We start from the raw sequence: 24,517 nt of genomic DNA on the forward strand, positions 1-24,517 counted from the left end.
TTTGTTTCAGCTGAAGTTGATTTTAAAGAGCTGTATAGGTAAAATTGAGTAAATTCTATTTAGAATTTTTGTTTGGTTTGGCAGAAATAAAATCCAACATAGTCAACCCACTATTAAAAAACAACTCAGTGATTTTGATGTTTTCTTGCACCTTTCACCATGACAGTTTCTTTTAGGAAGGTTGCTGTTATTGAGATGTTCACTGGCCTCCTGGCCAGCAAATTACAATATTAGAAGTGCTGGAATGTTCGAGGGCTTTTCTAGTCACTTGAAATCTGTCAGTCTTTTTTTTTTATTTATTTATTTATTTTTTATACATTTCCAAGACACTTTTTTTGTGGCAATCAGGGTAGTGAGCACTCCATGGGGTCCAGTGTGTCGGGCAGGAGGTGGCAGTTGAAGGGCCAGCTGAAGGAGAAAAGGTCCAAGGCTTGGCTGCACTGCTGCTCAGCCGAGGAGCAGACAGAGCGGCACGGCTGCAGGACGCCTCCGCGAGGGCTGCACTGTGGCAAGAACATCCCACAAATGAGTCTCCGCAAGGGCTCGAAGCAGGCCAGTTCCATCAGAACCTTTGACCACAGAGGAATGAGTTATTCATTGAACTTTAAGTCATGACTGGAGCCCATTTTCCCAAAAAGAATGTAATGAGAAGGTAACGGTATAGACACTATACCCTGTACTGTCGCAGTAGTGTGGTAGCTTCTCTCTGATCAGCGATGGAGAGCCATATGTTGGGGAATGAGGTGAGGTTGTAGCTGAGACCCAGACACATCTCCACCTCTATGGTTTCGCACGTGGAACCTGGTGGCATCAAGAAAAAGGCATATTCCAGTCGAGTATTGACCTCTGCTCAAAAAAAAAAGGTCAGGGCCCATGTTTTTGCTATCCACTCCCCAGAAAGAAGCATATATCTTTTGTGTGAAAGGTGACAAAACGGCTCCATTTATTCTCTTGTCCATGGCTGCAGAAATAACAAAAAAGCTTTGAGTGACGGTCACACCCTCTGATTGGGGGTCAGACATTGCATTTACTCACTGAAGGGAGGGTAAGTGGAGTTGCCACAATCTTGTTCATCTGCTCCATCAGGGCAGTCGTTCCAGCCGTCACACAACCACTGTGAATGAAGACACTCGCCGTTGCTGCAGGCAAACTGCCTCGGACCACATGTCCCTTTTAAGCAGCAAAGGACACCACAAAAAGGCACAGGAGGAGGGTATAGAAGGAAGAGATAAGTGTTCAACAAATTGAGTCACAATGGCACCTTATGCAGATCAGTAGATTTGCATCTGTAAAATATGAGTGATGAGCACATTGCCTTTGATTTGGAAGCATGCACCACCCGCAAAAAGTGAGGGATATTGGATTTTAGAGTGAAATTTAAGGAAGAACCTAAAATGAACTCGTAACCTTTAATTTGACCTTTAGAGGACCTGTAAATGATATAGTACATTTTCAGTTCAAAAAAATAAAGTCCAATAGCCTTAATTTTATGAATAGTGAGCAGCAGCACAGAACAGCATTGAATATAAAAGTTAACCAGTGTGAAAACCCATATTAATGTATACAAAATATTATCTTGAGAGGAATAACTCACTATCCCGCAGAGACATGGACCGATACGTCGCGTTAAAGCCGCTGTCAGCCACTCCCTCGTCAGCCGCAAACAGCACAGTCATGTGCTGGCCGGACGAGGTCAGGTCTGGTGGGCGGGTGGTGCCACAAAACCTGAGACAGAAAACATAGAATTTGCCGCAGGCTACCAGAACGATTGCAGTGAAAGTTGCAGTTCACAAAAATCAGATAAGTGGAACATGCACCTAATGTGCATTATGGGGACAAACGTTTTGAGTCAAACTTCTTTATCAACTGGGTTGGGCAAGACCCCATAGAATTCTTTTAATGTTCAGCTTACCCTTAAGAAATTTTGGACTATTTTATTCTTCGAACTTTGTGGGAAGCGTTTGGGGAAGATCCTTTTCTGTTCCAGCACGTTTTCCAAACACCTTCGAGATGAACGAGAACAAAAATTTGGAGCCAGCAGACCCTGTCTCAGGTCCAACATAGATTTGACCTCAAAATTATGTTCTGGAAATGTCTGGCACGCAGGCTCTCTCGAGTAGTACTTGAAAGAATCACTGAATTAAATGTCCAAACTGTGCATAATATTACAGTGGTTGAAACTTTATTTATTTATTTTTTTAAATCCAATAATCCAAAAAATTTGTTAAGTACAGTTAACTTGTACAGTATTTAATACATTTGCATTTAATCTTTTAGAAGTGTTTGCTTTCAAACATTTATTTAGGTTCAATTTTTGTTAAACTTTTATGTGCAATACATTTGTATTAGATCACTATTTAAGCTTTTTTCTTTTTCATTTTCCTATACTTAAGCGCAGTGTTAATGTTCAAACTGAGCATAATGTTACAGTGGCTACAAATAATATGAAATATTCTTTTTAGGAATAAAACATCTGTCTCATTTATGATGAACACTTGGGCCTACTATGCTACTGTATTTTAATGTTGGTCATTATAGTGGCACTGGGAGAGCCAAGTATTTTTTGAGGGGGGTACATGGTTTAAAAAGTTTGAGAACCACTATTCAATATAACAGGTGTCAAAGTCAAGACGTGCGGGTTAAATCTGGCCCTCCACGTCATTTTAAGTAGCCCGCAAAAGCTTTCCTGGACTTGTGTTTCACACTGTACAAATTGTTACTGTTGCACTTGTCTGCATCCTTCATTTCCTAAAACGACAAACTATTGATGTAATGTTGCACTTTCCCAAATAAAAAAAATAAGATGTTGATGCTTAATTTTGAAATTCATTAAATCTGTTCCTGTTTACACAAAAGATAAGCAGTTTGTTTTTCATTTTTTCCTTAATGCACCAAATAAGAACCGAACCACGTATTAACAACCAAACATCATTACAAATTGTAATGGCCAGGAATCCCAACACTTCTGTCCACATAATATATTCCAGTATTAAAACCAAAGTATGTCTTACCTTCCCAGAACTCTTCCAGCTCCAATGTTGTCGCTGTCATGCACCTCCACATAGTCGAACTCACACACATCTTGTGTCTCCAGGCTGAAGTTATTGAAGCGCAGCATGATAACGTGACCCTCCTCAACAGATATGTGCCATACACAAAACTAATGGCAAACGAGGGGACACAAAATGGAAATAAAATTGTCCTTTCATGGTTTGTTTAGAGTATGGTAACAGCAGACAATGGTTGTGAATGTACCTGCTGGTGAGGGTATGGCCTGGGGTGGTTTGGACTTGCTAGGAAGCCGTATGACCCAATTTTCTGCCCGCCGCATTCTGTGGGTGAACAGAACAGCTATACACTCATTGCCACCATTCTCGGCCCCGTGACTGACAGGGGGCAGAGAAAATTGTATTTTAAATTTGGTTTTGCAGTAGTGTGAAGGGCGCCCTTGATTACTTCTGACAAGGAGTTCATGCTTTTGGTTGCAAGTGTGTGGGTTTGTGTGTTATGACAAGTCCAGTAAAATACTGTGCAAAAGTCTTGGGCAACACTAGCTTTGCTGTTTAATGGCTTTTTTTTCCTTACAGCGTATATTATATAGTAGGAAAGATTCAGTACAGTGTGTGGGTGTTAACAATGACATCAATTAAAGCCTTTCAATTTAAGTGGGGAGTTTTTTTTTCTGCTATCTGCAGTATATTTTAGCTTCCTACAATTTTTCACTTTCTAGTTACATTCTCAAAGGGTTTTTTTGTCATCTCAGAAAAAAAGTGAAACAACGTACTGATTATCCAAGATCTCTTCCAATATATACACACTACTGACAAGAAAAGCTCAGACAGTGAGAGAGAGAGGAATCTGATGCCACCCAAGGACTTTTGTACAATACTGTTTGTGAAAATGGAACAATTTTAATCAGATTTTGCGGCGTCCTGGAACATCCAATTATCCCACCCGTCCGTCTTGTGCAGAGTCGCCATAAAATTTCTGGAGATGATCCAGATTGTTTTGTTTATCACCAAGATTATGCAAAAACTACTTTGCTACCAACTGTATTTTTCTGTTTTACAGGGGTGGTGGCGCATTGGGAAATGTTTGTTCTTGTCTGAGTGTGACTTTAATCGGACAGTTCAGGAATTTGTAGGAGGTAGAGTATTGTTACTGTGCAAAAGTCGTAGGACAGCAATTTTGTTTTAGTGTTGTCTTTGCACAAAGATAGTATGCTACAAATGGAAGCAAGGTATTCAGTGCTCTTTTTGGTGCAGTTTTGAAGCCCTCATTACCTCATTTACGAAAAACTTTTTTTAGACTCTGATGGTCAATAGAATATATTTTTCTGTCTCTCTCTGCTATACAGAAGGTGGGAACGTGGACAAAATGGTGCTTTTTTTCTAACCCTTAGAATTCTGGTACTCTGCGACGCAAACGTTATCTTCTCAGCGTGTGTATTAAATTGAAATATAAATACAATAAACACAATTTAAAAAGTGTTTATTTCATAATCTCTCACCACTGTGTTTATGGCTGCAGTTGGCCTCATCTTTCTGGTCATGGCAGTTTGGATGACCGTCACACACAGACACGGGCAGCAGGCAGCGTCCACTGTCGCACATGAACTCTTCTCTGGAGCAACTTTCTGAGAAACAAACACACAAAGCACACAGATGCACATTACCAGATGGACACTGGCACACGCACATATTGTATACAGACAGGTAACAAACTAAAGGAAGGCTTTTCCTTTAGTTTGTCATCCATGCACACAAACCACTGACTGTGCCCAGGTGCCAAGGCCCTGTACTGAGCTGTGAAGCCATTGCCTGCAATGCTGCCATCAGAGTGGAAGGTCACCCATACGGTGCTGCTGTTTGTGTTGACTGTTGGTGGAGCGACGGCGCCACAGAACCTGCATAAGAGACAAATTGAGAATTTCAAAATCAATTCACCTTTTTACACCTAAATTTCAGCCAGGTCAAAGCCTAACATTACACCACAAAAAGAAAAAAAACATTTTTCTCTTCAGGAACATCAGTAAATAATTATCATTTGACCTATTAATCATGAAATAATAATGTGCCTTACTATTGTTTACACGCCCCCGCCACCCACCCTCCTCCCAGTAAATTAGAAGATGAATTGATAAAAACATACATTTAGCATCAGCTTCTACATACTGGTGTATTAACCATTACAGAAACAAAGAAACAAAAAAAATACATTTTGCCAATCACCAATGCTGCTAAGTTGGTACATTGGTTGGTACATTTGTTCAACACTACTACTACTCTATACCAGTGATGGGAGGATAGTAGAGGGCCAGTAAGGCCTTCTTTGCCGGACTACACTATAACAAACACTGACCAACATCCATCCATCCATTTTCTGAGCCGCTTCTCCTCACTAGGGTCGCGGGCATGCTGGAGCCTATCCCAGCCATCATCGGGCAGGAGGCGGGGTACACCCTGAACTGGTTGCCAGCCAATCGCAGGGCACACACAAACAAACAACCATTCGCACTCACATTCACACCTACGGGCAATTTAGAGTCTCCAATTCATGCATGTTTTGGGGATGTGGGAGGAAACCGGAGTGCCCAGGAGAAAACCCACCCAGGCACGGGGAGAACATGCAAACTCCACATAGGCGGGGCCGGGGGATTGAACCCTGGTCCTCAGAACTGTGAGGCTGACGCTCTAACCAGTCGGCCACCGTGCCGCCCCACTGACCAACATTGATAATCTAAATTCTAATATTTGTTTCATGAAATTGTATTAAATTATTCCCAAAGGTCTATTTTCTTCATTTTGTAACATTTCTCTTGGCTGCACTGCACTTCCAGTACATGGACGTGGATGTTTACTTGTTGGTCCAATCAGATTTCAGACTTTAAGTGCTGCCATGTCGAGCTAATCTGCCAAGGGCATTCAGAATCAGTGCTTGAGTTATATTATTGTAGTACTGTATTGTGTATCTGTCAATTGGGAAGGTCCACTAACCTTGTGACCATGGAGCTGTGCTCTAAGTGGTCTTGCACCTCCAGCCAGTCAAACAAACAGGGAGATGGACCCTCCACATTCAAAGAGGACACATGGATCTGAATTAAGTGAGGGGGTGTGGTTTGGATCACCCACACACACAAAGTGTTGGGGGGATAGGAGCCAGGGTGATTTGGTGAGCTGAAAAAACCTTCGGAATCAGTCAAAACTCCGCCACAGCCTGAGAGAAAAAAATAATCATTTGTCTGCTCCATAACTGGAAAAGTTAACAGCCTCAGATAATTAAGAGATGTCATATTGTTTGTGTCATACGTGTTTCAGTCGTGGGGGTGGTAACAGGGCGGGGTACTGCCGTACTGTCCGGCTGGCTTCTGTTTGCAGGAATTGTGGGTAATTCTCCACCCTCTGCACTGAACAGGTCTGAAGGGCTGGTAGACAACAACTGCTCCTCAAACTCTTGACCTTTAATCTCTACATCCAGAACAGAATGTAATATGAGATTTGAAGTCTTCTACATAATGCCATTATATAATCAATTTCAATAACACCCTTACCTGCAAAATACTCTTGCTACTGCTGTTCATTAATGTTTTTATGATAAAAAAATGTAGGCAAAGTAATCATTTGGGTAAGCAACAGACCAGGAAATTATACTATACTCTCTCTTACTGACTGATGTACTATTTTAAAAATTCTAATTTATCTTCCTGTGTCAATGTAATCACACTATTTGTGATGCGTTATAAAACTTCACAGTCTCAACAACTCCTTTGGATGATTTACCGGTCACTTCACTCCAGAAACATTCATGTATTCATAGGGCTCACTCATTACAGCTTCATCACTGGGAGAAAAAAAAACGTGTAACATATAACATATAACGTCACTCCTAAAGTGTTTGAATGAAAAACTAGTGGCTGGCTAACAAACAGTCACAAAAATGTGACGATAAGTATTTTTGGACAAAGTAGTTTTCATTCATTTTGAAATTGATAACAGTTCTGTAACAGATACAAAGTATTTTGTTATATACTGAAAAACTATTAAAAGTTTTAAATACTTTTATTTGACAATGATTTAAATTAGCAAGAAAAGTATTTGCAGTACAGTATTTAGAATTTTGACTCTTCTCGGGCTACTGCTTCTCAGCCAAATACTGTATGTATTCATTCGTCTTCCGTACTGCTTATCCTCACAAGGGTTGCGGGCGTGCTGGAGCCTATCCCAGCTATCTTTGGGCGACAGGCGGGGTACACCCTGAACTGGTTGCTAGCCAATCACAGGGCACATACTGTAGAAACAAACAACCATTCGTATTCACATTCACACCTATGGGTAATTTAGAGTCTTTAATTAACCTACCACGCATGTTTTTGGGATGTGGGAGGAAACCGGAGTGCCCGGAGAAAACCCATGCAGGCACCGGGAGAACATGCAAATTCCACATAGGCGGTGCCGGGATTTGAACACCGGTCCTCAGAACTGTGAGGCAGATGTGCTAACCAGTATCCACCATGCTGTCAGCCAAATATGTATAAAAAATAATTATAACTCCTTATTACAACAATGTAGAAGCACAGACCCCTTGCAGAATTGTCACTATCACTAAATACAGTAATGTGTCAGTAGGCCACCACCCAATGAAAGGTTTATGCCATAAATTAACAGTGTTGGTAAACAAAACCCAAAACCAAAATATTATTTTGTATCTATGATTTAAGCTCTATACTGAAATGATGCTAAAATATAATCAACATTGCTGTCCAAGAATTTTAGATTTTTTTTATATACAACCCCAATTCCAATGAAGTTGGGACGTTGTGTTAAACATAAATAAAAACAGAATACAATGATTTGCAAGTCATGTTCAACCTATATTTAATTGAATACACTACAAAGACAAGATATTGAATGTTCAAACTGTAATGTTCATCATCGATGGTCCATAATATCATCAAAAGGTTCAGAGAATCTGGAGAAATCACTGCATGTAAGCGGCAAGGCCGAAAACCAACATTGAATGCCCGTGACCTTCGATTCCTCAGGCGGTACTGCATCAAAAACCAACATCAATGTGTAAAGGATATCACCACGTGAGCTCAGGAACACTTCAGAAAACCAATGTCAGTAAATACAGTTCGGCGCTACATCCATAAGTGCATCTTGAAACTCTACTATGCAAAGCAAAAGCCATTTATGAACAACACCCAGAAACGCCGCCGGCTTCTCTGGGCCCGAGCTCATCTAAGATGGACTGATGAAAAGTGGAAAAGTGTTCTGTGGTCCGACGAGTCCAGATTTCAAATTGTTTTTGGAAATTGTGGACGTCGTGTCCTCCGGGCCAAAGAGGAAAAGAACCATCCGGACTGTTATGGACGCAAAGTTCAAAAGCCAGCATCTGTGATGGTATGGGGCTGTGTTAGTGTCAATGGCATGGGTAACTTACACATCTGTGAAGGCACCATTAATGCTGAAAGGTATATAGAGGTTTCGGACAAACAGGCCATCCAAGCAACGTCTTTTTCATGGACGCCCCTGCTTATTTCAGCAAGACAATGCCAAACCACATTCTGCACGTGTTACAACAGCATGGCTTCGTAGTAAAAGAGTGCGGGTACTAGACTGGCCTGCCTGCAGTCCAGACCTGTCTCCCACTGTGTGGCGCATTATGAAGCGTAAAATACGACAACGGAGACCCCGGACTGTTGAACAGCTGAAGCTGTACATCAAGCAAGAATGGGAAAGACAATTAGTGTCCTCAGTTCCCAAACGTTTATTGAATGTTGTTAAAAGAAAAGGTGATGTAACACAGTGATAAACATGACCCTGTCCTAGCTTTTTTGGAACATGTTGCAGCCATAAAATTCTAAGTTAATGATTATTTGCTAAAAACAATCAAGTTTATCAGTGTGAACATTAAATAGCTTGTCTTTGTAGTGCATTCAATTAAATATAGGTTGAACATGATTTGCAAATCATTGTATTCTGTTTTTATTTAATTTTAACACAACGTCCCAACTTCATTGGAATTGGGGTTGTAATTCTCCCATATACTGTGTGTGTGATTATAGTTATATACTTAAATTCCAACAGAAAATGAGTTTTGGTTGTCGAATATTATGCTTGATTGTGAGCTGAGTCGATTTTGGATAGAGTAAGGTGAATTCCGTTTGAAATTCCTCATTCTTGTTGAAAAAGGGAAAACACTGAGAAGCCACTGAAAATCAAAGAGTCCGATTAAAGCACTTGATGATGCTGGATGTTCTCTGTGACAAATAAGCAGCAGCGGTCTGATGAATTTGTTCAGGTCTGTATACTGTATATGATATGTTTGTGATCAGGTTCTATTTTATTGTACTCTTGTATTTTCAGAAGAGGCAGAGACTCACGTGTGAGGATGAGGGCCAATGTCAGGCCGAGAGCTGCAACCAGGAGCGCGGCAGCAGCAGAGACCGCCAGCTTCCCCCAGCCGCAACCTGCACCCCGAAATGGAACAACACACACCACAAAGAGACCCCACCCTCGGCCTGAATGTTTACACGTAAACATTAATAGGGACATGTGGAAAGACATTTGGAAGCATGCACTCGTACTAAAAATCATCTTGTACAATTCACAGATACTAGTTGAACAACATTGCACAGGAGATTCACGTTAGTACAGTCACTTGCGACTCTCAAACTGCTGTCATCTGTTTGTATGCTGAAATACTCTGCAGCTGCTATTTGATGCCCATGACACATTGTATTCATTGATTGCACTTGCAAACCTACCAGTTGTTGGTGGTTTGATTGGCTCAGGGGTGGATGAGGTCATTGGAAATCCCTCCACGCGCTCCTCTCGCTCCAGCTCCAGCTCAAAGGCAGGATTGCAGAACACATTCTGGACAAAGAACAGAAGAAGAAATATATATATATATATATATACATACACACTTGCACGCACACACTTGAGACAATGGTTACACCTGCAATGTTATTATTGGATCCGATAAAGGGCTTGTGTCATGTTGTCACCATCAGAGAAGAACTGCAAGAACTTTCTAATAACTTGCTTATCTAAAGTAGCTAAAACAGGAAATCTATGTTGGCACCACTGCAAAGTACATTCAAAATAAGAAAAATGAACGGTTAAATCAATATCTCTCTTAGTTTGATCGTCAGTAACGGGGCATTATTATGGATTTTTGATGCAGCTTATTGGCAGCTCGTTCAGAGGTGCAGAGAGTTTCCACTGTTCTCATTATTGTAAACACAGTCGCACTTGAAGACATACATGAGGAAGCCCCTTGACCATTTATATCCAGTACTTGTTAGAAAAAGGAAAACTGTCTTTTTTGTTGTTGTTGTACTTGCTGTGTATGATCCTACACTGCATGCCAACTTCCAATAATAAGGTAGTGTCACGGACAGTACACAACATAAAGTCAATTTAGTGATTTGGATTGCAAACACTGAACTACAACTGGTATAACGGTCTACTCTTCAGTGTTTTCCGCCATACGACTTTACTAATGCATGTTTGCTATCAGACATGAATTCTCACCAAGGAAGGGCATATTCTACTGAAAATGTTGACCAATGCCAAATCATCAATAAATGACAAAGGTAGAGGAATATATCCCAACCATCTAAGCAGATAACAATTGACATTTTATAACAATAAAAGTTTAACTACATAATGATGATACACGTTCTTATGTTACTTTGTCTTAAAGCAAGTACAACCACCATCATGATTGACCTTTCTCACCTTGTAAATGTCTGAGGCATCAGAGTCAATGACTACTTGGCTGAGATCAGACATCTTTGACCCACTGCTCCACTGTTAGCCAACCCAGAAGAACTCCATGCATCCATTAGAAAATGTTAATTAGTCCAAGTGGTGAGCTCCACTGATGTGAGACCTACAATGTGCATTAGAACAGTACTATGTTGTAAATATCCAAATAGGAATGTATTAAAAAAATAATAATAATAATCTGTTAGTTTCCAAAATATCTGCACTTCTCCTGGTTTGTGATGTTGTCAACGCTCACAAAATACTTGAAAAAACTCTTTCCTAGTGTTGAACAAAGCCGAGTCAGCTGAGGACTAAGCCCTGAAGGAGGGGGCCCAGAAAGGTGGGTCTCCTCGTTCAAGTCCACTAATCCTCGGCTATTACTGATTTTCTACACTAACCTATGTTTTATTCATTGGGGGGAGAATTGCAAGCTTAAATTCACCATTGAGGAGATGTGGATAGAAGCATTTCTCATAAACCAAATCAGTGTACATGACATGTACTCTTGGGCAATCATCTCAATGTCAGTAGGTTTATAAGCAAACCTCTTCCAAGGCGTTGTCACATAGAATCGGTCTTTAGGGGTCTCAGGGAGAAGAAACTAGTTTTCTTCTGAGACCTTCCAAAGAGGGGCTTAAGGACACAAAGCAGGGAAAGAGAAGATCTGAATCTCAAGACAATGTCCACGTCAGACCAATGGTTCTGTCCTCAATCTCAAAACAATGTCCATTACAGACCAAATTAGTAATTGGAAACGAAGAGCTGCGTTTCGTCATCGTCTTCAATCTTAGCATGGAAGTGGAACAAGGTAATTCTTCTGTGCTCACCTTGAAAACGTGTTCATAGTTTTCACAGCGTTTGATGGGACCAATATGCATGTAAAGTACATCTATAAACATCTGTGTCCACTGAGCTGAGGGACAGCTACAAAGAGGGTTTGAGTCAGCGCAGTAAGAGTACTCCAATCATCATTTTCTACAGATGAATATCAAAACAGATTTCTAAAGAGAGCTCGCGTTAAAATGTGATGAAAGAGACAAAAACAAACGACTTTTGACCACAAAAACAAAAACGCATTATAAAATACTTATAAGCTGTGTACTGTACGTTCATGTCAAATTGAAAGCAACAGAGTTCCTCTCAAACGTGCTTTACTGGAGGAAAATGTTGGGACACACCAATATCAATTAAATAGTTCACATAAGGGCTCCAAAATTGTGTGTTCCAGAATAGTGGACACAGTCACATCTGCACAGAAGCGACCAACTCCATATTTTCTTCTACAAGTAGATGTAATGGTCATGGTAAGCTGTCCCAATACTTAAAAAAATATCTTGGTTAAACCTCTCACCCTGCCTTCACACTTGTGCACCCGAAGTTCAACATCAGAGCCTTTTAACACAGAAATGCAGCAGAATTCTATGAATAAAATGTAACTGTAGGACAACTGAATAAAAGCATCCCCCTCTCCTGGAAGGTTCGGTGATGTGCTTGTGTCATGAACTGGAGTACACGTGTGTGCACAGAAAATCGCCTACTACCAAACAAGGAGATCGTCCTCTTTTTGGAACTGTTTTTGCGTAGAAACAAATGTTTACATGGAGTGTTTTTAATCAAACACGGCAAAAAAACAACATAGCAAATCCCCGGTTGGAACATGATGTCATACATGTGGAACAACCTCAAAGTGCAGGAGAGCAGACGTGTAATCATTTGATTCAAAGCCATTCTTCAAGAGCCATTTGAGGTATACAATCGTTAACATTTTTCATGCAGTAGGCCAACAAAGAAAAAAGACCACCAGCAAAAATGTGTTGTGGCTCGTATTCTCAACTAGGCTGAAACCTTAAAGATTTTGCAGCCTAGCAAAAAAATAAATTAAAACCAATAACATTCAGACAATTAAGGTGCTTTTCTGGAGTAAAAAGGAAACAAGTCAGCACGAAGCCGCAGGGATGTACTGGCAATTGTGTGACACCTCATCAGTCACATGTTTTGTCTCTGATTGGTTGTTTTTCCTCAGGCGTGGTGGGGTTTAAGACTGAGAAGCTCGGTCGTCCTGGAGGGGCTTCGAAAAAACCCACTGCTTCTTCCGCATTGACAGGAGCCAGATGAGGTTGCTCAGGCATCAAGGTAGGATGCCTCTCCCTTGTGAAGTGTTCCGGGCATGACCCACTGAGAGGAGGCCCCGGGGAAGACAGGACATGCTGGAGAAACGGTCTCCTAGCAACGTCTTGGGACACCCCCGGGAGAGCTGGAGAAGTGGCTGGGGAGATGGAAGTCAGGGCTTCTCCGCTTACGTTGCTGCCCCCGGAACCCGACCGCAGACAAGCGGGAAAAAAAATGGATGGATGGATGGACGGACGGACGGTGGATTCTTGCAAATCAAGTTACCGGTACTGCAGAGGTACAACATGGGCCATGGAGGGCTGATTATTTCATAGATCATTTTAATCATGTACTACTGTTAGGTCATACTGTCAGTTTTAACAAATATGACAGTGTTTGTGTTTTTCTTAAATTGCAAACTTCCCCTTTCAGTTGTCAAAGCACGGAAAACCCGGCCAAAATTTTAAAACAATGCTCATAGTGAAATTGCCCAGCTACGTATTTTTTGTCAAAATTGTTTCGTCCAATGTAGTTTTACGTTTTCGCAGTTTACGCTGTGGTTCACGTGAGCGTAATTCACATTCAGCTCCTCCTGCGCCCTCCACTTCATCTTCATTTCCTGTCAGCTCAGTTGAGGGGCCACTGGAACAGAAGGACCTCTGAGTCCCGACTGTCCGTACCCCGTCTTCTATCACTCTTGTCAGGACATGGATGGCTGTCGTCAGGTCAGACACGGCACTGACCAGTTGCCTGGTCTGCGCAACGATGGCCTGAGTGTCCCGTCTGGACGCACGCATCACAGAGGACACAGCTCTCACCTCGTGTACAATGGACTGCAAGCCATTTTGAAGTGCTGCAGACTGATTTTTCTGTTGCTGCAGCAACTCCTTGTCAATGTCCTCATAAGGTGCATGATTTTGGGGCTCTGCAGCAGTATCAATTGGTGACTTTGGCTGACTTGAGTGCGGTGAGGATTCTGGAATTTCTAATGCAGACTCTGAAAAAAAAAAAACAATCGTCGTTATACAAATCGTAAGGAAAACTGCATTGAAAATGTTGACTTATTTTTTTTGTGACTCATAACTGCACAAAACTAACGTTTGTGTGCACCATGTTATTGAGTTGAGTCATTTTGTTTTTCAACAATAAAAATACATGCTACAGACTATCATTTTTCTATGTATGCCTATACAACTTGGGCAAACGGAAAAGTCAGCGGTCTGTAATGCTGTGAAATAAAAATCACAGACTAATTTTGTAAATGAAATGAGGTGCACATTTTTTGAAAAGATAACACATCATTTAAGGCAATAAATTGTTTGTTACCACGGACCCACCTTTGCGTTCAGTTTTTGGTTGAAGGATGTCAAACTCCTCGATTCCAATAATGTTCTCATCGCAGAAGGTTAACTGCAACTGCTCCTCAATGGCAGACAGCGGTATGTCTTCCGCCGGTCCCCCAGCTGTTTTATTTGCAGGCGTCTTATTCTGAGCCATTTTTTCCTTTGTTCTTCTTCGGATATCTTGCCACCTTTTCTTAACCTCATCTGGCGTTCTCCTTGTTTTACCCACGGCATTGACTTTCTTACAGATTGTCTCCCATATAGCATTTCTACGGGATATATTCAGATTTCTTTCCTGTAACTCACCAATATGTTTGTTTGCCTCTTCCACCAACACCGCCAATTCCCTCACTCCAAACTTCATTTTGCGCTTGCGGTTCTCTAATACATTTTCCATCCTGGAAACTATTAGAGTTACCTGAGGCGAAAAAACCGAAAGCGGTAAGACAACATCTATGTCGCTAACTTGTACATAAACTAGACTCATTTTTCTTCTTCGGATATTATTTCTTCTTCATCTAGATTTCTACGTCCTCTTTTCTTTTTTACACAGCGCCCCTAGTGTTCACACTGAGGCACCACAAACGCTCTCCACTACTTGGTGGTGCAAACAGCGCGCGCAATCTGAGTGAGTTAACATGCAATTTAACACCTGCTGTTTGAGATTTTATTAAATCGGGAATATAAGTAAGAAATTAAATAAAAGTAGATTACAAGGAAAACTCCCAAAAAAACAACGAGCACAATCGGTTAGATTAAAATGAAATCTGAAGTGATGACGTGTTAGTGGAAAAGCCAAACCACCAATTGATATTTCCCCACCTTTTTGACCCACTTTGAATCAAACTCAAATTGCACATTTTTTTAAAATTCTTGTTTAGCTAGCCAACCAACATTAAATAAATAAAAAAAATACATTCCATTAATTTTGGGGAAGCCAGCAGCCGCGTAAAAGCTAAATTATGTATGGCGGGCATCGTGGTAACAAAATCCGAGCTAGCTATTGGCTCAGCATTATATGGTGTCCAGTCGCTCACTTGCATGAAATGGGGCCAACTTTAACATGGCAATTTCAGCTGGCCAACAAATAGGATGTTAAAGTGTATCTATGATTCTTCATTTTTGCGGTATTCTGATTAAAATATGTCACAGTTGTGTAACTGAGAGACCCGGGAACTGTTTCAATTGTGAAAAAGATGTCTCTTCAAAGCAAAAATGAAAAAGCACCTTTGCCCATAGACAAAAAGTGTGTTGTACTGTTCTCTTTATTGCAAGTCGAAGTGTGATATCAAAACTCTCACAGCCATGTTGTAATACACAGTTTTAAGAAATAATTCACAACATTATGAAAATGTTAATTTTGTGCACTTAACTGCTAAACTTAATGTAAAGGTGAATAAGAAACCTTACCAATTTTTCTCAGTTGTGTCTTGCTTGCTGGTACAATTTCACCTCTCACAGCTTAACCATTTAGAATAATTATTCTTACATAGTTCATCAACGTGATTGGGACCATCAGCCTTCAGTGAACTGTCGGAACAAGATTTCTGATTGGCTGTCTTTAAAGTTAGGGACAAAGTGGATATTGAGAATCTCGGAGAATCCCTCGGAGAGAGCCGGTGCCACAAAGTGTTTCCTGCTCATCACGAGAAAGACAGAGCGATAGTATAGTGCAACATATGCAAAACCAAAATGCAAAGACTGGACTTAAAGAGAACTAAAGGTAATTGTTCTTGGGTGATGTTACTCACTTATAGCTTTGGAAAATCATGTCGTTAACTTTCATATGTTTGCTGTCTGAGGGCACCATCTCACGGAACTGATAAGAAAAATAACAACAATGCATTATGAAAGAAAATGTAACTATTTCATCAACAGAATACCTGTGACAGTGCATAAAGATGAATCATACTCTATTGTTGTGTTTGGCTTGTTCCAGAGTGGCTGAGAAGTGAAAACAGCGACAGGACATGCCTGCTGCCTTGGCCACATCCACATAACTGGAAGAGAAAAACAGAATCAGAGCTTAGACAAACACAAAAATGATTCATTCAATATTCATTGAACCGGGGCATCCAGGAATAACAGAATTCTGGTGCAGCCAATATAAAACAAAAGTATTATGTCTGTGGATACCATGTGCAGGAAAAGATGAAAGTCAGTGCACCCATTGTTTTGATTTTCATTTTAAGATGAACTTTTTAAACCACTGGTTTACATCATATATTATAGTAATACAGAGAACTCCCCACCTGCAGAAAATACAGTACATTCATCTCTCATCTTGCATTTATTTTTTTTAAATAACTGAAGCCTTCAATTGAAGTATGGATAAATATATCCCAGTATTTTAAGAAAAACACGTGGTCTACCGTTTGCGGGACTCGAGGTCAGGATTGGTGTTGTCTATGGCGACGCTGCGGCCCTCCTTCAGAGCACGCTGACATGCCGCCACACAGCTCTGCCATGAACCAAGCACGTCCTGAAGAAGAGACAAAAAATGTAAAAAAAGATCATCACATGCCAGGAGAGACTTTAAATGTCCCAGACTTCTATCACATCAAGAGCTGTTATTGCAGTGAAAATGTGGAATTTGGCTCCGGCCCCACACCCTGCCATCTTCCTATCAAGACACATGATTCCAATTTCCAGAGCTCCTTTCAATTGGATGGCGATGGGCAGCAGTAGGGTTTTGTAATTTGAAATATTTTCAACTTGTGTTAAAATCATATTAATTCTAAACCTTGTACTTTATCCTTGGGTATATGATGTTCTTTTATAATGTCCATTCATAGACATTTATGACTGTCCTATTCATGCTTTACACCTGGCTGTGCTAAAATTATCTCCGTTTCAAAATTCATGGCTTGCCTCATAGTGGCCCTAAAAATAAGATGCCCCACTGTTCAAGTATTTTGCACTGCCTGGAAGAGTGAGAAGGGACTATAAAGAGGTGGTTACAGAGTGAGCAGAGAGAAACTAAGGCTCGACAAAAGTTGCTCACGATTTCACCTCAAAAGGGATCTCACGATTTGTTTGTAACTATTGTCCCTCTGGCGGCACGGTGGGCGACTGGTTAGAGTGTCAGCCTCACAGTTCTGAGGACCGGGGTTCGATCCCCGGCCCCGCCTGTGTGGAGTTTGCATGTTCTCCCCGTGCCTGCGTGGCTTTTCTCCGGGCACTCCGGTTTCGTCCCACATCCCAAAAACATGCATGAATTGGAGACACTAAATTGCCCGTAGGTGTGAATGTGAGTGCGAATGGTTGTTTGTTTATATGTGCCCTGCGATTGGCTGGCAACCAGTTCGAGGTGTACCCCGCCTCCTGCCCGATGATAGCTGGGATAGGCTCCAGCACGCCCGCGACCCTAGTGAGGAGAAGCGGTAAAGAAAATGGATGGATATTCTCCCTCTATCCTTAGACTTAGGTGGGCGACTCAGATTTATAGTTTAGAAGACATACAGGTATTTGGGAGACTTTTATCCCTCTCCTTTCCTCCTTACAGTTGGAAACGTGTAAGAACATTTCCTTCACTGTTGCTACTTGTAACTGCTTGCGCAGAATTTTGAGACATGTTGGGGAAAGTGAGGGAATGTCTGTCCCCCGGGAGACTTGTAATCTCCAGACTTTTGTAACTTTTTTGCTTTTTACTAATGAACTGTAATTGTGATCACAACATCTGGCACTCCAAGTCTTAGTTTTTGACAGATATTTCAGAGGGCGTAAAAGACTCCTCTCAGAGAAGGTTCCTCTGGTCTAAGGTTATCTTATCACCAATTTCCGGCATTAAGTTTGACTGTGAATCGTCTCCGCGGACATCCTCCTGCCGGATTTGAGGCTGAACGTGACCCGGCAGCAGGGGGCCCCTGACGGCATTTGCTGAACTCTCAAATCACATCTGCAAATCACTGAGGACCTTCCTAAATTAACAAAGCTGGTAAGTCATTAATTTTTTGCTCAACAGTAGCTCATCTGTCAGGACTTGGTTTTCGGAAGCAAAGGTCCACAGTTCAAGTCCTGCTGCAGACAAAATTAATTGCAACTAGTTGGATGTTAGTCTGCATCCTGACTGCTGTTATCATGTCCATGAGCAAGTGCCCCTCCAAGACAATTATGCCACGCTAATCTAATACTGGAGTCTGCCTGCTGTGACCGCCTTCTTCCAAACCCACAAGACCAGTTTAAAACCTTCCAGGACATCTTCTGCTTGAGACTGTTGACCTGACACCTAACTAAGCTTCAGCTTCTTCATAGAAGACACACGTTTCCTCATGGAATTTCCTGAAACTTGATTGAATCCATTTTTCCCTTTACTGTTTAGGCTGCTGCCCCTGCGACCCAACCTCGGATTAGCGGAGGAAAATGAATGAATGAATGAATGCGGTGGGTGTCTTGTCTTGTTCTTGTGGGTCAGTAGCACCTTATGTATGTTTTTCGGACTTCAGGACAGGCTGTTCTACAAAGTAATAAAGATACTTGTAAAGATAGGGTTGAATAATTGTGAAATGGCATACTATTCACTGAAAGTGACATTCTGTGTTGAATTTGGAGATACGGATTGTAATGTTAGTTGTGTGGAGATATTTAAATTACGTTTTTTGTTATGTCATTGCAAACTATTTGCGTGTGTATGAAGATGGTCCTCGGTTACTTCCTATGGCGGCGACGTTAACCTGAACGTGTACGTAAATCAGAACACACCGTAGTCTATCACTAATTTATGCTAACTAACACAGTAGTAAGTAATACAAGAGAAGCATTTACTACGTGAGGTCAGCCGTGCAGCGGGTTAAACCAGCTCACAGTCCGGACTACAGACGAAGTTGAAAGTTCTCACTTTTGATTGTAAATATTATTATTTAAGATATGTATTGTAAGTCATTCAGTGAGCCAGTCCTTGCCCTCCATGACAGATTTATGACCGCGCACTTCGGTATGAATAATTAACCCACAATAATTTGCGCGCTTAACACGACAGTAAAACTGTATTCTTAAGGTGTAAGTAAAAAAGTAACAACAATCAAATACACTTTTTACTAAGGGAAATAACAAAAATAGTGCGGCGATAGTGAAATTGTGCATTTCTTTGCACTTTTATGCTACTGTACATGTGCATTGTAGAATCAACAATCACCTCCCAATTGTTTTCTTGTTTTTTTTTAATTAGTGGTCTGCGTTAATGGCTTAGTCCAATTGAATAGCTGTATCGCATTTTGCTCGCGTCACCAGCCACAAATTTATACATTTGAGAGAGACATTGATGACTCAGAAGTAACTATTGTTGGTTTTAAGAAGTAAACTGTAGTCTAATTACTTTCCTTGGAAAAGTAACGCATTACTTTGCTCGTTACTCAAAATGTTAGCATTTTGGAGTAACGCGTTACCGGCATCTCAGGTAGCTACATTAGCTGTGAAGTCACGCAGTTCGGAACCTCAAACTGTTGTATGAAGTAAACCGAGGACCCCCTGTAAATATAATTTACCACAAGGATTGAGGATCATTTTTATTGCAACTCTATATAACCACATTGAGGGTTTGTGACTTCTCACCCTGTTGACGTAGGCATAACCCTTTGGGACAATATGGGTGTGGAAGAATGTGGACTTGCCCGCTGAAAAGTAAAAACAAGCAATTAGGAGGATGTTGTTGAGTGATACACACAAGACACACTGAGGCTCACTCGGACCATTCACATACATGCGGGGAAACCCACGGCCACAATGACTTCTATCTTGCTCAAGGTGAGAGACGCAGACGGCGGGTCATACAGCCTGGCGGTGGAGTCAAGTTTTCTCTATGAATTCACATTTCAATTTCAAACAGAAATCTAGACAATTTGGCTAGTGCAGTATATATGGTATTGTGTGCCACGCAGTCAGACAGTGAAGTCGAGTAACTCAAAAACATTTTGATTCACTCATTAAGTCTTCAGATTGCAGTACGTAATTTTCACTCACAGGGTCAAATTGTGGTAGACTATATGAGGCGCTCTTCCAGCCCAGGAAGTACTCCTCTGGTGTGTGGAATTGCAAGCTGAGATTCAGAGCAAACTGCAGACGTGAAAAATACATTGAGTGATACAACATATTGCTAGATTTTAGTCACCTATGCATGAATTTGTCAGTTGTTTTTTTTTTTTAATGGGGGAAAAAAAACACACACTTAAGTATAGTACAAAGAGGTCTAACCAGTCGGTCACTGCAGGAGAAGTCCTTCTTCTTCTTCCCTGGAGCCCAGTTCTCAGGTCTACCTGCAGCATCTTCGGGGGAAAAGCAGATGATACAGTACCTTTGCTACACACACACCAATATGCAATGCATCTTATAATACTATAACTGTCTCATAGTCTGAGATGTTTTAACCTGGAACATTTTGAAACAGTTTAACATAATTTTGCTTTTTATTACATGAAAATGAAATGTATTGAATGAAATATGTAATGTGGACTTTTTTGTTCCAGTGCTTTCCCTACAGTTGTGAAGTCCAATTTACCAAAGAGCCAATATGGTAAATACAACTCTTTAAATGTGCATTTGTCAACAAAAGTTGTACACTCACTAACATGACAAACACGGTGTCCATAAAATTGATGATCCAGAGTCCACATTCCCTTTCTCCTTCGAATGACTTTTTCAATAAAATTATTTTTAAGCCTCTGATTTATTTAAGGTTAATTAGTGATATCCAGGCAGCACGGTGGACGACTGGTTAGCACATCTGCCTCATAGTTCAGAGGACCGGGGTTCAAATCCTGTCCCTGTGTGGGGTTTGCCTGTTTTCCCCGTGCCTGCGTGGGTTTTCTCCGGGCGCTCCGGTTTCCTCCCACATCCCAAAAACATGCATGGTAGGTTGATTGAAAACTCTAAATTGCCCTTAGGTGTGAATGTGTGCGCGAATGGTTGTTTGTTTATATGTGCCCTGCGATTGACTGGCGACCAGTTCACGGTGTACCCCGCCTCTCGCCCAGAGTCAGCTGGGATAGGCTCCCGCATGCCCCCCCTTGTGAGGATAAAGCACTACAGGAAATGGATGAATGGATAGTGATATCCAGTATTTTTGTTATATGATGCAATAGTAATACAAATGGAAGAATGTAGTTAAACGTGCCATATTTTGGCTATTTAAACCGCCATAGAGTGACTCTCTAACATGGACAGTATAAAGTCTCGATTTAATTAAAAAAACACCTTGGTTTTGTTATACTAGTGTCCAGAAAAGTGTTTTTTATTATTGTAATGCATTGTTATTATTGTCACGCAGAAAAAGGTTTCAACACTTCCTATACAGACTCACCTCCAACATAAAAACTTTGTGAGTTGTCCACATGAACACCATCATTGGCCTGTGTAGGAACATCACAAAATACAACAAATAACATGTGGTTGTGTTTACATTCCACTCACTTTAAGTCAAATGGTTTAAGGCTGCCACACAATATTGATCTGAGTTGTTGCAAGACATGCTTTAACTTCTACCTCAGTATAAATAATTTATGTGCTTTTCGTCTGAATGAGCTGTACCAAAATGTACCTTTTCACACAAGTGATTCCACATTCCCACTGCTGGTTTCCTGTAGATTCCCGGACCAGCTGCTACAAACACCTTTGAAACAGACCACAATCCACACATCAGCTTTGTGTATACTAAAACGAGAGTGCAAATTTTGACTACACGTTTGCACAATATGAAAATTCATCTAATTTGGATCCAGGATATATTCAGAAAGCTGATTATACTTTATTTACACAAACAGCCGCAATGTACAAGCAACAATACTATTCCAAGATTAACTACACCCAAACAATATCAACCACAATTTGATGTTCAAAAAGGAAGGAAATTGAGAGGGTAAAAGGGGGTTCAATATGGTACAAGACAAGTATGCCCAAATAAAGTGGTCCGTAAAGGATGTACACCAACTGGCCACAATATTATGTACATTTATGGAATCTAATAATAATCGAACAATTATCTTTGTAAATGCATAATCTTTTGATACATGCTCTTTGTTTACAGTATATTGTTTCCTTTGCCATTCAAAAGTCATGAACTCAACCCATACCTGCACAGGTAGCTGTAGTGTGGTCAGGATGTCCTCCACTTTCGACTTGAAGACTTCTGGCCTCAGTTTTCCTCTAGCGATTCCCATCTGGTTTGTGAAAAAGACCACCTAGAGGAAGAGAAAAGGGGAATAAGAAAACAAACCAATACAACAACTGATTGTTTAAATAGGCTTTAATGTCTATGTCTTGTTTATAGTATATCTAATATCATAACAGTATGTCAAGTTTTGCTCCTCCCACCTTGTATCCTTTCTTAATTAAGCTGGCCAGACGAGGCTGAATTTCAGGGTAGAGAATTCTGTTAACGGTACACACAAATAAGACAAAACACAGGATGGGACAAGACACATTTGGATTTTGGGGCATCAGAGAAACAGACATACTTCCAGTCATCCGGTGCAGTGGGAAAAACTTTGCCAGACTTAGTGGTGATAATGCAGCCATCTATGTCAAACCCAGCAATCTGGAGAATACATTGCAATTGTTACTATAATTAATAATACCTCCACAATAGCATTAAATACCACCATGCGTCTTGATAGTTGGGAAAAAAAACTAAAGCACGATCGGATGTCCATTATGATTTGGCAACCAACTCTAAACATTTAATAGCGAGAAAATGGTATTAAATAATTAATTAAAAAATCTGTTACATTTAATTTGTTGAATAATTCCACTGTTGTTATACTCATAAATGAATAAACAAACTTTTAAGGTTGGTGTATTCAACCAGTGGCCCACCTTGTCACTTCCTCTGACGCCTCCTGCAGTATAAAGCATGAGATTGCCAATTTGCTGCCAAACGCTGTTTACACAGGCTGGGGAGGTAGAAGAAGATGATGATGATGATGCAGGCTGGGCGCTCTTGTTATATTTCTGACTCATGGCCATCTCTGCCAAGTCCTGGAGCTGCTTGAGCTTTTCTTCTACTCGTTTCTCATCCTCATTTTCGCTCGCCTCCTCCTTATTCCATCCACTAGAGGCCTCCTCATCCCCTCTCTGGCGCTTTGCATCAGGACGCCCTCTCTCTGGGCTAAGCGGCCTTTTTGAAGACTAGACAGAGATGGCAGTCACAAATCTGCCTCTAAAATGCAGTTAAATAAGTAAGCAAATTAGTTTACCTTCATGGGAGAGGTATGAAAGAAATCCTTCATACTGCGCTTAGGTAGACTCCAAGGTGACCTTTTTTCATTCCCGTTCTTCCCACCTTTTGATTTGTTTGTATCTTTGAGCCCTCCTTGTACCGTACTGGAAGCAGCTCTAGCCGAGCTCGAGGTGAAGCACACTTGAAATGGGTATTGCTGGTTGACCAGGTAGAGGGTGCCCCCATGACTGAGTTTACCAGACTGTCCACGGCCAAGCTTCTCACCCTCCAGGAAACTTGGATTGGGACCAAGCTGTTAAAGAATAATAATACTCGTGTTGTAGATTGTATACGGTTATCAAATGTACAACATGTAGGGTAGATCAAGACAATACAATCAAATATATCATCACTTGTTTCGACATGATGACACCTGAGGCGAAGATAAATATTAACTTTGCTGTCTTACAAGAGAGGAGGATCTTTTTTTTTTTTTTTTTAAAGAATAACAAAGCTACAGCTGACTCCTTAATAGGGGAGGTACATAACTCTAAAGCGTTTGTTTTCCTACCTGAGTGACAACCACATCCTGGTCTTCAAAGCAAGCCACCACCTTCACTGGAACAAACACAGAAGATTGTCACAACCACACAAAATCACACAACAAAAGTTGATGATATTTTCAAATCGTATAATATTTGTGTGTTAAGAGAAACAAATGCAAGTTTGCGGAAGCGGCACATAATTACAGTCCACATTCAATATTGTTGCGAGTGTCGACCAGGCAGCCTTTAAAACACAACAAAATATCTATTTGAACAGCAGTGTGGTGGAAGCATTTAAACGCGTGAGTGTTTAATTCACCCTGGTGTCTCGAACACTTCTTGTCGACGACTCCGGTGTCGGGACCCCGACCCAACAGCAAGGCTCGCCCATCCTCCAGAAGGACCCGAGCCCCTGATGAACTAACCAGAACGCAGGACATTGCAGCAACACAACCTTAAAGTAACAACTAAAGTCGCGAATATCTGGAAGACAATGTTTTATTTTCACTTGGAACGGTATCTTAATTTCGGCAGAATTTATTGGGCTCTCTGTTGGGCTATTTCTTTTACCCTCGGTCCCTCAGCGTAATAGGA

At 41.0% G+C, this 24,517-nt stretch overlaps 3 protein-coding genes across 12 annotated transcripts; all 3 read right to left on the minus strand.

Moving 5' to 3' along the window:
- Positions 1-314: 314 nt before the first annotated feature.
- mfrp (membrane frizzled-related protein) lies at positions 315-14,674 on the minus strand. 9 transcript variants are annotated; one of them, XM_061780965.1, is made up of 14 exons: positions 14,537-14,672; positions 10,749-10,902; positions 9,770-9,878; positions 9,386-9,523; positions 6,309-6,467; positions 5,997-6,216; positions 4,776-4,906; positions 4,511-4,636; positions 3,256-3,332; positions 3,012-3,160; positions 1,595-1,725; positions 1,036-1,170; positions 674-801; positions 315-569 (listed from the first exon to the last, which is right to left on the minus strand). In XM_061780965.1, the coding sequence occupies exons 2-14, from the start codon at positions 10,800-10,802 to the stop codon at positions 345-347; spliced, it is 1,782 nt and encodes a 593-aa protein (XP_061636949.1). In that variant the 5' UTR covers positions 10,803-10,902; positions 14,537-14,672; the 3' UTR covers positions 315-344. The 9 variants fall into 9 exon arrangements, with proteins under 9 accessions (XP_061636949.1, XP_061636947.1, XP_061636946.1 ...); XM_061780963.1 differs by lacking the exon at positions 14,537-14,672 and adding an exon at positions 11,606-11,691; XM_061780962.1 differs by lacking the exon at positions 14,537-14,672 and adding an exon at positions 11,324-11,574.
- On the minus strand, positions 13,375-14,717 carry LOC133481823 (uncharacterized). Its single transcript, XM_061780973.1, has 2 exons — positions 14,225-14,717; positions 13,375-13,884 (listed from the first exon to the last, which is right to left on the minus strand). Exons 1-2 carry the CDS (start codon positions 14,715-14,717, stop codon positions 13,382-13,384), a joined length of 996 nt encoding a protein of 331 aa, XP_061636957.1. The 3' UTR covers positions 13,375-13,381.
- A 760-nt stretch (positions 14,718-15,477) lies between these two features.
- On the minus strand, positions 15,478-24,511 carry pnkp (polynucleotide kinase 3'-phosphatase). Of its 2 annotated transcripts, none has more exons than XM_061780961.1 (17): positions 24,243-24,511; positions 23,950-23,991; positions 23,416-23,691; positions 23,036-23,347; positions 22,678-22,757; positions 22,535-22,592; positions 22,294-22,401; positions 21,762-21,833; positions 21,525-21,573; positions 20,420-20,490; positions 20,189-20,281; positions 19,929-20,025; positions 19,781-19,842; positions 16,603-16,712; positions 16,143-16,230; positions 15,982-16,049; positions 15,478-15,866 (listed from the first exon to the last, which is right to left on the minus strand). In XM_061780961.1, exons 1-17 carry the CDS (start codon positions 24,312-24,314, stop codon positions 15,746-15,748), a joined length of 1,779 nt encoding a protein of 592 aa, XP_061636945.1. In that variant the 5' UTR covers positions 24,315-24,511; the 3' UTR covers positions 15,478-15,745. The 2 variants fall into 2 exon arrangements, with proteins under 2 accessions (XP_061636945.1, XP_061636944.1); XM_061780960.1 differs by having other exon boundaries at positions 23,950-23,996.
- Positions 24,512-24,517: the final 6 nt, after the last annotated feature.

The sequence above is a fragment of the Phyllopteryx taeniolatus genome, chromosome 8 (genome assembly GCF_024500385.1).
Source record: "Phyllopteryx taeniolatus isolate TA_2022b chromosome 8, UOR_Ptae_1.2, whole genome shotgun sequence".
In the NCBI taxonomy this organism is placed as follows: domain Eukaryota; kingdom Metazoa; phylum Chordata; class Actinopteri; order Syngnathiformes; family Syngnathidae; genus Phyllopteryx; species Phyllopteryx taeniolatus.

Coding starts and splice junctions, on each gene's coding strand:
- mfrp (XM_061780965.1), bottom strand. CDS start 10,802: ATGTCTGATCTCAGCCAAGTAGTCATTGACTCTGATGCCTCAGACATT. Junction 9,879..10,748: donor ATGCCTCAGACATTTACAAG/GTGAGAAAGGTC, acceptor TTCTTTGTCCAG/AATGTGTTCTGCAATCCTGC. Junction 4,907..5,996: donor CACAGCTCCATGGTCACAAG/GTTAGTGGACCT, acceptor TCTCTTATGCAG/GTTCTGTGGCGCCGTCGCTC.
- LOC133481823 (XM_061780973.1), bottom strand. CDS start 14,717: ATGAGTCTAGTTTATGTACAAGTTAGCGACATAGATGTTGTCTTACCG. Junction 13,885..14,224: donor ACCAAAAACTGAACGCAAAG/GTGGGTCCGTGG, acceptor TTTTTTTTTCAG/AGTCTGCATTAGAAATTCCA.
- pnkp (XM_061780960.1), bottom strand. CDS start 24,363: ATGTCCTGCGTTCTGGTTAGTTCATCAGGGGCTCGGGTCCTTCTGGAG. Junction 20,491..21,524: donor ACAAAGTTTTTATGTTGGAG/GTGAGTCTGTAT, acceptor TTTCCCCCGAAG/ATGCTGCAGGTAGACCTGAG. Junction 20,282..20,419: donor TCTCCTGCAGTGACCGACTG/GTTAGACCTCTT, acceptor TCACGTCTGCAG/TTTGCTCTGAATCTCAGCTT.